We start from the raw sequence: 13888 nt of genomic DNA on the forward strand, positions 1-13888 counted from the left end.
GCCGCTCCGCGGACCCGCCCGGCGGGATCCGCGCTCCGTCCCGACGTGAGCAGCGCGCCCGTCCCGGAGCCAGCCGCCGCTGTCGGGTCTGTGGGGCTGCAGAGTCCCGTGGCTCGGTCCGAAGCAGCGGGGAACGCCCCTCCGCGACTCCTCTCGCGGCCCCGCCGGCAGCAGCCTCGCCGTTCCTTCGGTGCTGTACAGAGGTAATTTGCGGTTCCTTGCATCCGCTCTCCTGTGCCGCTCCTCAGCCCGAGAAGAGCGGTGGGCGCCGGTGCCTCCGCGGAGCCGGCTCCGGGGCGGGGTGTCTGGAGCACCTCTGGCCCACCGCAACGTCCTTGGAGCTTGGGCAGGACGGAAAGAGCCCACGTATCCCGGCGAGCGCTGCCTGCCGAGGACGGCATCGCCCCCGGTGCGCTGGGATGAGCGCTGCCGGCTTAGGGTGAATGTCAGAGTGAACTGGGCTATGCGCGGAATTTTTTTGAGGGGATTTTTACAACTTCAGTCTTGTGACTTATTGAACGTTTTCTTGAAGTGTTTTCTCTGGAAACTTGTCTCAAATGAGGGCTGTGAGCCTTAACAAAGAAGGGTGTTGTTCGGGAGCCAACAGGTGACGGGGTGAAACCTGAGTCTGTGTGTACATTGGAGTAAAGTCTGGCTGCTATTTAAAATAGAATTAAAAAAATCAATGGGAGACTGTAAAAGGCAAGATTTCTGTCTTTCTAAATCTGTACACCCCTCTCGTAAGGGGGGGGGGGGGGGAGCATCCGTGAGAATACCGCTTCCTGGGCTAGAGGTTTGGTTCTTGCCCAGCTGCAGCATGTGCTTGTATTTCCATCACTGCTACATCGTGCCAAGCATAATACACCCAAATCAGATGTGTTGGCGTGGGGCGATGCTTTGTCACGGCGCTTCCTCCTTTTGTTGATGCAGGTAGCCTGTCTGCGCAGTGTGGCTCCTCACCAGAAAATACCCTGAGAAGGATCTTCTAACCTCCAGTTGGAAAAGTGATCTTTGTGCTGGGATGCGGGAGGGGGAAGGCAGTTAACTCTTCTGTTAGTCCTTAGAGGGCGGCTAAGGAAAGGGAAGGAAGTTCCTTCTTCTAGGGTCTATCTAAAGGTCTGTTTGAATGAACGGGTTTAGTTTCTTTCCTCACTGCTCTGGGTAGTTCATTACTTGATACATTACTTGTACTGTAGCTAGGGAATGGGACTTTCTAATCGTTCAGGTGATACGTACTGGAAATGGTCTTTAAATTATTAATAGTTATTTTATGGTGGTTCATTGTTGCTGTATTACACCCTTCCTCTTCTAATGTAGTTATCGTGCACCAGGGATTAAATAAGCAGGTGAATGGGCTGGCCATGCTAATCTTAACTCGTTGAGCCTTCATTGTGAATGGATGCATGTGATATGCATCTTGTATCCCCTATAGCCTTGTTAACAAGGCTTCTAACAAAAAAGTTGTTAAAACAATTTGCCCTGCAGGACAGAGTAAAACAGCAGGGGATGGGCGAGGAGATGTTTGTCTGACTGTGCTCACAAATCCTGACCTCTTCTATCTGGTCAGGGGGGAACATAATCAGTGAGCTGGAAATCTGAGCATAGGGATAACCTTCCTATGGTCTTCAGCTTTGCTCTAAGTTTGATATCCTGCTATTTTGTGTACTAAGAGGTTTGTAACTAGTAGGAGTGTAGTTTGCCTTTGCTTCTAAGAGCTCAATTGTAATATGGTCGTTTTAATACATCAGTGGAAAAAATGTATTAATTGCTTTTCTTTTTAAATCGAATTTAGCTGCTTAATTCAATAATGTTATTCACAGTTCTCAAGATGCCAGTGAAATACTTCCTTGTAGGCTGTGAAGGTTTTTTTGAGAGGTAGTGTTTGAACAGAGCCGAAACCTCAAACTGTTCCACAGACTTTAAGAAAGCAAAACAAAACTTCCTTGCTGTGTTTGGTAGATGTCATGGCAGGAGTAGAAAGACCACCTTTCTACTCATCCCTCGGAAAGCATTTATTTTTTCAGCTGTTGTTTATGTTCATTTGAATCCTCCTTAGGATGTCATCATTTTAAACAGATCACTTTGAAGGATGAGTGCAGCGGGGGGGCAGGGAGGAAGAACCCTGGTTTTAAAATGCAAACCAAATTACACTAGAGCAGGAGAGGAAGGAGAACTCCTAAACAAGCAATTGCTAAAATAGTTGTGCAGATAGCCTGCTGTTAAGCTGGGCCAGTGCAGAAACCTCATGCTCAGTAACACTGCAATATTTGTGACATGGCCATGCTGATAATATATGGTATGCTGCCAGTCGTTTTATAGCTGGCTTAACTTTAAGGGGGATTGAACTAGATGACCTTTGAAGGTCCCTTCCAACCCAGACTATGCTTTGATTCTATGATTAGCTATATGGTAATGTTTTTCTTTTAAAGTGAATGCTGTCCTTTGGGTAATCTTAGTTAACTGAGATTGATGAACCTCACTTTAAACATTTCCAGTCACCTTATCTGGGGAGGAGCACCCTGACTGTAAAGTTACAGTTGGAGGTAAGGTATATTTTTCCTTTATTCTCTACCAGCCATGCTTTCAACCTGCTTTGTGTCATTGGGAAATGGGCCTGTGTTTTTCTCTTGTTGGAGCTGGAGCATGTGCTGTCTGAAATGGATGGCTTAAAGGTGGCCCAGGCAGGATCAGTCTCTGAGGAAAAGCAGTGTGGTCTCTTTTGTACCAATGCCTTGTCTTCCTTTGGAATTGGGCAATGTTCTGGCACTCACGTACCTTTGCTATGCTATGAAATCCCAACATTACCTAGCACACAGAATTAGCGTGTAGCTTTAGTGTTCAAAAATCCTCAGAAAAGTGAACAAGTGAACAACATGCATTCAGATTTTTGTTTCCCTGTCTTTCAAGACAGGAAAGTGAGTCAGAAGTTAACCTTTGATCCTATGCAGAAAGGCTTTTGAACAATCAACATGAAGCAATTACTCAGTTACCGGTGTGCTTGTGAGTGTTGGGTGCCCGCTTGAGCTCCTGGGGACTGGCAGAGCTGAACCTGTCTCTGCCTAAATTACATTTAAGATCTGCTGTGTGCGGTGCGGTTGAGGTCAGGCTGCCTGATGAAGTGTTGGCAAGAGTGTTCACCAAGTGACTCCGTTCATTCCTGGGTTATTGGGCAGAAGTCAGTTCTTGAAAAGTGGCATTTTGGTCAACACAAATCTTATAGCAGTGCTATAAGAATTGAAAATACTAGTTTAGGTGTCAGTGATTGTAAACCAGGTATCTACTTCCTTCTGATGGGAAATTGTAAAACAGTTCATCTGCTGCTGAGATCATCTTGGAAGGACTTGGGCTTCTCAATGATACAGTGATTTTATACTTAAGAATTATTTGGGTATAGGTGATGCAGAACACAAGCTGCCAACCTGAGCATCTCCATCTATCTGCGACAGTGAGAACTGTTGTCTTTTTCTTTTTTCCTAGTCATTTCTTAACTGCATCACAGTATTCCTCTGTCCTTCCTGCTTCACACCCTAGTTTTATACAAGCAGTAACAAAACCATACCTGATGCTTGACTTCATTTCCACTAGTATGTGGAGACAGGAAACAGTTTTGTGCCACTTGTGTTATCATTTGTTTCTGAAGGAAACTAATTGAAGAGATCTAGTATGTACCAGGATGTCAGTCTTTCTATTTTAAATACACAGGACTGAGCTTCTAGGACTGAGTTTGGGTTTACTCACCTTCCTTAACAGAGATTGCAATGTGGTGTTAATAATACGGTAATATGGTGTTAATAATAACAGCTCGGAAGCTGTTTTGCTAACCTTAAGTTGTTCAGCTAGAGTGAGATTTCAGAAGTTTGCCTGACAGCTCACAAACATTGTAGAAACAGCCTGTTGTCAGGTTTGCTTGCCCCATCAAATATTAAATGAATCTCCTGTTGCAGTGCAGCTATGCAGTGTAACAGTGTGTTGGCATCTTAGCAGTGCACCAAAAATGTTTTCAAACCAGAAGCTTCTGGAGTAAAGTTAACAACCCAGTTAATTTTTTTTGAGCACTAGCCCAGTGGCAGAATGAAGTAATCCCATCTCTTTTTATTGAGTGTGGGAATGTATAGCTGTATTGAAAGCAGGGGTAGATAAGAGTGCATAATAGTGAATATCGTCATTCCTCTGAATTTGTAGCTTTGGCTGCACGTGGCCACTTTTTATTATGGAGCTGGTTTGGGTTTACGTACTGAATCAACATAGCCTGGCACTAACCACTTCCTCACACTTGAAGGAGGAGAAACTCCTTTTCAGTAACAGAATACTTGGGTACACAGTCTTAAATCTTTCTCTCACCTGTGGTCTAGCAGCAAGTTATTTTCTCTAAAATGGTGGTGATGAGACTGGAAATGTAATGTGGGACCCACTGGAAGATTTTAGGTTGCTCTCCCCTTTAGACCCACCAGCAAGGTTACGTGTCAAGGAGATAAAAATTTTCTGCACTGTCAAAATTGCATCTGTGTTTAGATGAATAGGTAAAAGAATTGCCTAAAACGGGGAAGGCACAGCTCATATGGAATGTGGTACTGTCAAAGCCAACTTGTTTCTAACCTCAGTGGTCAGGGTGCCTGTCATGGCAGGATGCATCCCCCTTGCTTCTGGTTATCTGCATTTCACTGAAATTCCTGATGTGAGTTTCCTAAGAACTTCTGCTAAAATTAGTGTAAAATGTTTATCTTGATAAGCTGTTAAAACCAGAATGCTACAGGTGTTGGTGAGAGCTGCCTTTGCCAGTTGTGACTCAAAATGATCCCACTGATGCAAAGCTTTGCAATCTCCATGAATCAAGAGAAGCACCCTCCTGTAGCATTTTACATTAGCAGAACAATTGTGTTGTATTTTACAGAGCCTAATCTGGCATAGTTGGATTTCACATACTTAACTGGACCACTGCCCTTCCGCTCAGATACAGCTAAAATGAAGTTCTCAGAGGAATCCAGCTGGATTGTGACAAACAGGATGCCACTTGGACAGCCATCTTTCCCCAGCAATTTCTTTAGTTTTTGACAAGTGCTTGTTGTGTCTTTTGTGTTACTAGGCTGGTGGTAGTAATGACTTCAGGAAGAGCTTGTGTCATTCCTTTTGTTATTATCTGCTCAATGAGTCTTCCTCAATATACCCATGTATAACCTGTGATGTGAAATGAGCCAAAGTGTAAAAGATGACAAGTGTTAATCTTGAAACACATTGTGTTTGCCAAACATGGTAGTGTGTGTCGAGTTTTCTTTTTGAGTAGTTGTATTTTTATAACTTTCGGCACTTCTGAATTGCTTGTAGCAAGTTGTAATGATGCTTCAGTCATTTATTTGTCTGGGCAACACAAGGAATACTAAACTGTTGTAAGATCATTTACACTGATAAGTAGTTGTTGCATGTTCAAATTTATTAAAGCTCTGTCAATCTCTTCCTCCAGATCAATTGCTTGATGAGCTGCGGCTGAAATATTTAACGCTTCACACTTATGCCATTGGAGATGGAGCCCAAAGCCAACAATCTCGTTTTTGGGTGTCAGCGAAGCTCAACATCTGACGATGACTCTGGCTGTGCTTTGGAAGAGTATGCCTGGGTCCCCCCAGGCCTCAGACCAGAGCAGGTACCATTTGCTGCTGCAGTTTTGAAATAACCCTAGTAAGGACTGTCTGAGGGAGGGGTACACTGCTCCTACATGTCTAATTGAATTCTTACAAAGGTGGAAACTTAAATGCATCTAGAACTCTTCACTTCTTGTTTTGTTTCCTATTCCAATAAGGCTGTGTTTAGGGAGCCTAAAATCCTCAACACTGAGGAGTTTTATGTTCCAGATAAAGTTCCCAGTCAAGATCTTTCAATAAATACATGCCATAGAGGTATGTATTGTCAAGTCTAAAACCAGCATAGAAATTTCTCTTTGAAATAAATTACTAGGTTAAATTAAAGCTCATGGCATACCTTGTGGTGTTGTACTGCTTGGCTAGTGCTTCACTGCGCTTGTACAAGTCTTCAAATAATTAGGCATTTGACATCTAGAACATGTATGTTACTACAGTGCACATAAACTAAAGTGTCATTGTGACAAGTAGTAATGTCTTTTACGCTTGTATAAATAGTTGTACGCTTGCCATTTGTTCGTGACAGGATTTCACTTGTACAGTCTCTGGAGCTGACACACTCGTGGGGTGGTTGGGCTGTTCCTTCCCCTCTCCCCTTTTTCTTTTATAACATCACAAACATCGTGGCAATGGAAGTAAAAGGGAAATCGTTGATGGGAAAGTTGCTATGTGAGATTAAAATGGCCCTCTCATGGTATTCATTTCCTTGATGATATTGCCAACTGTGCTGAAGCTGTGCACTCAGTAGTGTCCAGATCTCAGACTTCAGTGTTAAGTGGACAGACTGTACCATCTGCTGAGGGAGTCAGAGCAACCCTTCTTCAGCTGGCAAGCTAATACAGTCCATAGTTGTAGAGGTGCAGAAGATGTCTCTTTTTTGCTATGCAGAGATTTTCTTATCTTGAATAAAGTAATGAGTCAACAGGAATTCCAAATTATGGGCTATTTTTAGGAAAACTCTTTTTATCGCTTACTTGAGCATCTATAAGAATCCTGATGAATCAGACCTGAAGGCAAACAGCAAGCTAACATTCTGCCAGAAGAATTAAATGCCCTAAAATACCCTCATAATCCAGCTAGCTCAAACTCACTTAAAGACTTTTTCCCCAAGAAGACTGACTTGTTTTGAGAGTAGTGCAACAAACTTAAGAAAAGGGCATAAAGCATCTTTAAAGCTTCACTTCTTACTGCATGTTATCTTTTCCTGCAGCTCCTTGAAATAAACTCAGTACCAAGTGGACTTACAGCAGACTTCTGATGTTTAAATTTTGGCTAAAGGAAGACCATGTCATGTTTTGTACAACCTGTCCCATGTCATTTTGATTGCTTCCTGAGTCAAGTGACTGATTACTGCTTCTTTTTCATCTGTCTTGAACAGTAATAAGCTGTTGACCTGAGCATTATTTAAATCTGGATGGCAAGTAATATTTTTGCCTATAGTCGGCTCTTATTTACAGCCCCAGGCCTCGTGACAAGCTGGAAACCGCTTAGGAAAAACAATAAATCTGTAACTGTTCCACAAAAATATGTTTTGCCATTGGGCTTTGTCATGGTGTTCATTACAGCTTTCCTGACATCATTTTCTTCTGGGGAAAAAAAAGAAAAAGAGTGAAGATTGATAAATGTGTTCCCCTAATATTAATTTCTTCATCAAAAGCCTGTGAAAATGTGGTGGTTAATTTGCATCTGATTGAAATGTGGCTGGATCCAGCCTCCTCCCCAGGGAAGGATGTTTCCACCTTCCTACTAAAGCCCACATGGAAGCAATGAAAGCTGATGCTTTGGGGTGAACCTGATCAGCAGGAGACTACAAAACAGCTTTTGTCTCAACAATGTGTAAAATGCAGAGAGCAAATTAAATCTGTTTATATAGTGGCTGTTTTCTGGAAAGCTTCATGCCTTGTGTGGTAAATTGCAGAGGGAAACTTGGAATTTCCACGGGATTGTTGACCAGCCCTGAAGGGGGTGGGAATAATGAGAACATTAAATGTGCATAATTTATGATCCCCCCCAATTGTCGCTGCAAATTGCATTCCAGAAAAGCAATTCAGCAGCTGGGTGCTAGTTTTATCAGAGACAATTCAGGTTTGCTGAGCTGGTTCATCTGGGTCTCGTATTTTCAGCACAAACCCTGTCAGAGGTCTAATGTAGCGTAACTTTCTTCCTTCTTCAATGAGACCTGAGATAAAACAGTAGCTGAAGGAGCTTGCAGTGCTTGGGTGATGTGTGTCCCTCAGACTGAACTCTGTGTTCCTCCCGGTCAGGTCCAGCTGTATTTCGCCTGCTTGCCAGAGGAGAAGGTCCCTTATGTTAACAGCCCTGGAGAGAAACACCGAATTAAACAACTTCTGTATCAGCTGCCACCCCATGATAATGAGGTAAATACTGAATTTAGGACGCACTGTCAGGGCTCAGGTCTCCCTGGCGGTTTTTATGTGCAGAATTACCTACCTGTGTATTTTATTACAAGCTTAAACTGTGGCCTGCAGTGGCATCTGACCTATAAAGCAGCACGGTGTGTACACTGAGCCCATTGTTTAGCTGTCCGGTTGGCTTGTGTGCAGATAAGAGCTGTCTGGAAGGACACTGCCTTTGCTTGTTAGGGAGGCTGGTGTCACTGCAATAAACTTAACACAAGTTGGGTTTATAGTGTTTGCAGCCACCCACCAATTACCAGGAACCTACAAATTCCTGGAATTGCATTGTAGCACACAAAAAGGATGCTTTGTGATAGTAAAAGGTTTGCATCTCAGATATGCAGTGCAATTTGGAGTAGAAGTAGAAATAACAAACAAGCTCTTTGTAAGGAAAAGGGGCGGGGGTGTCAATACTTAAGATCTTGTGTGTACTGCAGTACTTAGTTGTGGGCACTTAACCATAAATCTAAAGGACAATATTGTGGCTGATTTAGGTTCATTCCATGATTTTAGGGTAGCAGCAGGTTTTGGGTTGGCTTTTTAAAATCTCAGTTCCTGCCTGGGCAACTTCTTAGTTCAATATGGGAGATTTTTTCCCTGTAGTACAAAATCTCTCTGTACTTTGTGTTGTGCCGTATTAGCTGAATACTAAGATGATAGAGAAGACAAGTTGCAGAAGTTTAGTGATGATTGTCAGCATGCCTGATGAATTTCTTGCATATAGGCACTTAGTGATCTGTTACTTTAAAAGCTCAGTATCTAAAATAAGTTCTTCTGTGTTTTCACTGGAAGGTGAGATACTGCCAGTCTTTAAGTGAAGAAGAAAAGAAGGAACTGCAGATGTTCAGTTCTCAGCGCAAAAAGGAGGCACTCGGCCGAGGCACTATTAAACTACTCTCAAGAGCGGTGATGCATGCAGTGTGTGAACAGGTAATACCGCTGGTGCCACAAGCCAGCTAGCAGGCTGAATAATGTAAAACTACAGTATCTCAATATTAAATGTAAGCTTGTCTCTCTCTGAACACTAGAACCCTGCCTCATACTAACGACACGTGAAAAACTGGCATATGCTGAAAAATGTTTGGTGTTTTGACTTAGTTTAAATGCTAAAAGCTGATAGTGTGGGATGGGAAGTGTGTTCACTTTCTGGTTTTGTTCCTAGTGTGGTACAAAAGTAAACGGCGGTGAAGTTGCAGTTTTTGCCTCGAGAGCAGGGCCTGGTGTGTGCTGGCATCCCTCGTGTTTTGTGTGCTTCACATGTAATGAGCTGCTCGTTGACCTTATCTACTTCTACCAAGACGGCAAAATTCACTGCGGCAGACACCATGCTGAACTCCTCAAACCACGATGTTCAGCCTGCGATGAGGTAAAGAATTCACATTTTATAGCCAATCTGTGCTCCTGTTGTTCAGTCGACAGATTGCATCACTTGGGCAGTTACTGACTTCAGATCCATTCGTGCAAGAAGTCAGGACTCTGTTGCATAGATGTGCTTGAAGGCTGAGGGGTGTTTAATTTCTTGTCAAATAGGCAATATTATAAGTGATGTGATGGTATTTAGTAAGCATGTATCTGTTTGTATCTGTAGTAGATACAATTGGAAGAAGGATCTGTACAAATGCTCCCAAATACCATCCTGATAGCAACGTCTCCTGAAGGTCTTATGTTCTGTTTATTTGTTTTTGCTTTAAAAAGTAAAGTTGGGGTTTTTTTGTTTTTGTTATAGAAAAGGTCAGAATGCCGTAGTTGCTGTGAGAGGTTGTTGCTTCTATCTTTGTATTCAAAAGACAGCTAAATAAAACTAAATTTGGCATACGAATTGCACAATTAGGATGTTTTTCATGTGCTAACTCCCAAGGTGAGGTTTTGGCCGCTAAACTAAAAGTTTACTTTTTATCTCTGAAAAGATCATATTTGCTGATGAGTGCACAGAAGCTGAAGGTCGCCACTGGCACATGAAGCACTTCTGTTGCCTCGAATGTGAAACAATCCTTGGTGGGCAGAGATACATCATGAAGGATGGGCGACCATTCTGCTGTAACTGTTTTGAATCTCTCTACGCGGAATACTGTGAGACGTGTGGGGAGCACATTGGTAAGTATGTCCCTTATAAACATTAGACTTACAAATTAAGGGAAAGCTAATTTATGAAATTACTTCACATTCCAGAAGCGGGGATTCTGCAAGTCATGGTTTTCAGAGAAACCCAAAGGATTGTTTTTATTCCTTTTCCAGGTGTTGATCATGCTCAGATGACCTACGATGGACAGCACTGGCATGCCACAGAGACTTGCTTTTCTTGTGCTCAGTGCAAGACCTCTTTGCTTGGCTGCCCATTTCTTCCAAAGCAAGGGCAGATTTACTGTTCAAAAACCTGCAGCTTGGGAGAAGATGTTCATGCCTCCGACTCTTCAGATTCTGCGTTTCAGTCTGCTCGATCCAGAGATTCCAGGAGGAGCGTCCGCATGGGAAAAAGCAGCCGTTCAGCCGACCAGTGCCGCCAGTCTCTCCTCCTGTCGCCAGCCCTCAATTACAAGTTCCCTGGCCTTTCAGACAACGCTGATGATACGCTTTCTCGTAAGCTGGATGATTTAAGCCTTTCAAGGGAAGAGGCAAGCTTTGTTAATGAAGACTTCTGGAAAGGAAGAGTAGAGCAGGAAACACCTGAAGACCCTGAAGAATGGGCTGAACATGAAGACTACATGACTCAACTTCTCCTGAAGTTTGGTGATAAAGGCCTCTTCCAGCAGCCCACTGAAGTAGACATTAGATCAAGTGAACACTGGATTTCTGATAGCATGGTCAAGAGCAAGCTGGACTTGAAAAAAAATAATCCAAGCCTGGCAAGTAAGAAGTATCAGTCAGACATGTACTGGGCCCAGTCACAAGATGGCTTGGGTGACTCTGCGTACGGCAGCCACCCAGGCCCTGCCAGCAGCAGGAAAATCCAGGAGCTAGACATGGAACACGGGGCATCGGGATACAAACACGACCAAACGCCGTGGTATGGAGGTTCACTCGAATGTTTGTCAGACCTGAAGCAGCAAGAACAAAGTGTTCGAGACTCAATGGATTCTTTGGCTTTGTCCAATATAACAGGTAATGGGGGGAAGTGGTTTTGAGTTAGAGGTCAGCCAAAGCAGAGTATTTTGAGCTAAGACTTTTCAGATCTGTGATTTGTAAAAAGCCTTACATGCCTTACTTTACATGCAAGAGATGCATGTAAAGTAGGCAACTGCTTTTATCATACACATATCCTTTGACAAGATACATTTCTTCTACTTACATTCTATTTAAATTCTTCTTCTTTCCCCTTGAATCCTCTTTGCTTATTAAAAGAAATCCATAATGTTAAACGGACTAAGAATGGTCTTGAACTATGCATTTGTTATATACAAATCAGGCTTTAAGCAAAGGAAATTGACTTTTTTTTCCATACCTTAAGTGCAAGAAGTTGCATTATAATACTAGGATGATATTAATCTGCAGAACACTTCTGGTAATTTCCTTGCTTGTAAAACTATGGAGAAAATCAGAAAGGATGGTAAACTTCTTAGCTGTAGGAAATGAGGTTTATGAGATTATCTTTCTCCATTGACTAAAGAGAAATTGATAATCCACTTTTGTGAACCTCCCTGTCAAATGCGATTGAAATTAGCCAAAGGGATAAAAGTCAGATATGCAAGTGTCTCTGTGTGTATGTATGCATGAGTGTGTGTATTAACTTCCCTTTCTTATTGCCCTACAAAAAGCCCTGAGAGTTAGGTATGAGGGACTCATTTAAAAGTTGTCCTGTCCTCTTCTCCATTCCTATCCTCCTACAACCTGAAGTATTGTAGCTACTTGTGTAGCTCAGGCCTGACCACAAACTGCATTGCCCGAGTAGTAACAAAGGAACTCACATGGGGAGTTTGGTTCAGGGGGCACAGGAGGAGGAGGAACTAGAGATGTTGCAAAGCAGTTTAGCAGTACAAGAAACATGAAATATTTTAGCCTTAAAAATGGCAAGCATGGACTGTAAAGCTAAGTAATTCTTTCTTCTCAGAGGCTTAGCTGTATATGTGTTAGAGCTGTTTAAACTCATTAAACTTCTTTCATTCTTGATATCCTAATGTTAGTGAATTCTTTAGTAATCAGAACTAATCGTAGAATCATAGAATAGTTAGGGTTGGAAAGGACCTTAAGATCATCTAGTTCCAACCCTTCTGCCATGGGCAGGGACACCTCACACTAAACCATGTCACCCAAGGCTCTGTCCAACCTGGCCTTGAACACTGCCAAGGATGGAGCATTCACAACCTCCCTGGGCAACCCATTCCAGTGCCTCACCACCCTCACAGTAAAGAATTTCTTCCTTAGATCCAATCTAAACTTCCCCTGTTTAAGTTTGAACCTGTTACCCCTTGTCCTGTCACTACAGTCCCTAATGAAGAGTCCATCCTCAGCATCGTTGTAGGCCCCCTTCAGGTACTGGAAGGCTGCTCTGAGGTCTCCACACAGCCTTCTCTTCTCCAGGCTGAACAGCCCCAACTTTCTCAGTCTACTTCAGTGTTTTAAGGCAAAACAAAGCTTACTGCTTTATGAAGCTAATCCTTTTGGTAATAGTTCCAAAACCCACTAATAAAATCTGCTTTAGTGATAATATTTGGTTATAATATTTATCTCTTCAATAGTGTTTTCATTTTCCTTTTCCTCTTTTCTCCATTCCCACCGCAGGGGCTTCAATGGATGGAGAAGGCAAACCACGGCCATCTTTGTACTCTTTGCAAACTTTCCAAGAACTGGAGGTAGAGGACTGTGAGAAGATGAGCAACATGGGAACTCTGAATTCTTCAATGCTCCACCGGAGCACAGAGTCCTTGAAGAGCCTGAGCTCAGAGCTGTGTCAGGAAAAGGTCTTGCCAGAGGAAAAGCCAGTGCATATGCCCGTACTGAGAAGATCTAAATCCCAGTCTAGACCTCAGCAAGTCAAGTTTTCAGATGATGTTATTGATAATGGAAGTTACGAGAACCTTGAAATACGTCAGCCTCCAATGAGTGAAAGGACTCGTAGGCGCGTTTACCACTTCGAAGAGCGCGGAAACCGACCTTCTCATCATCGTAGAAGAAGTAGGAAGTCTCGTTCAGACAATGCACTTAACTTGGCCGCAGAAAGAAGATGCTCTCCAAGAGAGAGATTTCGTTATTACTCCCCTCAGGATCATGAAAAATTTATTCAGAACAGAAGCTCTCGTGAGCTTCGGGCATATATTCAGAATGAGGAGCTGTATGGGCAGTATGCACATAGTAGGTCTGATTATGCACTGCGGAATCAGGTGGTGGATAAATTCTTTGGATTGTACGGTGAGGATGATGATTCCTGGTGCTCAACTTCATCATCCTCATCTGATTCTGAAGAGGAAGGATATTTTCTAGGACAGCCAATTCCACAACCACGATCACTGAGGTATCCGTACTATACAGATGACCTTTCTGGTCCAACTACTGCATTGTCTAGTTCTCAGTTTGGACAAAGGACAACCAAATCAAAGAAGAAGAGGGGACACAAAGGAAAAAATTGCATCATCTCTTAATTTGTTTTAACAGTTGGGAAGACCAGTTAGCTCTGTAGCTACAGTTTGAACCACATCTTTTTATATTCCTAATGTACTTAGGCAAGTTGCTAAGGTAATTAATGCTTTGCCAGCGTAAATGATAACCCTGCCAGAGTTTACATTGTACAAGTAACGTTCAGAAATGTCACCACGCCAAATGATGATCTGCTCAGATATTGCTAGGTTTACATACTATGTTTCAGATGTCAAAATACTGTTACTGCAGTTCTTGATACAGACTTTT

At 42.8% G+C, this 13888-nt stretch overlaps 1 protein-coding gene across 1 annotated transcript; it reads left to right on the top strand.

The window, feature by feature from the left end:
• Positions 1-5506: 5506 nt before the first annotated feature.
• Positions 5507-13623, top strand: PRICKLE1 (prickle planar cell polarity protein 1; the record flags this gene model as incomplete). Its single annotated transcript, XM_080620956.1, has 7 exons — positions 5507-5638; positions 7898-8011; positions 8843-8980; positions 9213-9416; positions 9958-10144; positions 10286-11149; positions 12767-13623. 7 exons carry the CDS (start codon positions 5507-5509, stop codon positions 13621-13623), a joined length of 2496 nt encoding a protein of 831 aa, XP_080477082.1.
• Between the last annotated feature and the right edge of the window lie 265 nt (positions 13624-13888).

The sequence above is a fragment of the Psittacula echo genome (genome assembly GCF_963264785.1).
Source record: "Psittacula echo genome assembly, chromosome: 1".
In the NCBI taxonomy this organism is placed as follows: domain Eukaryota; kingdom Metazoa; phylum Chordata; class Aves; order Psittaciformes; family Psittacidae; genus Psittacula; species Psittacula echo.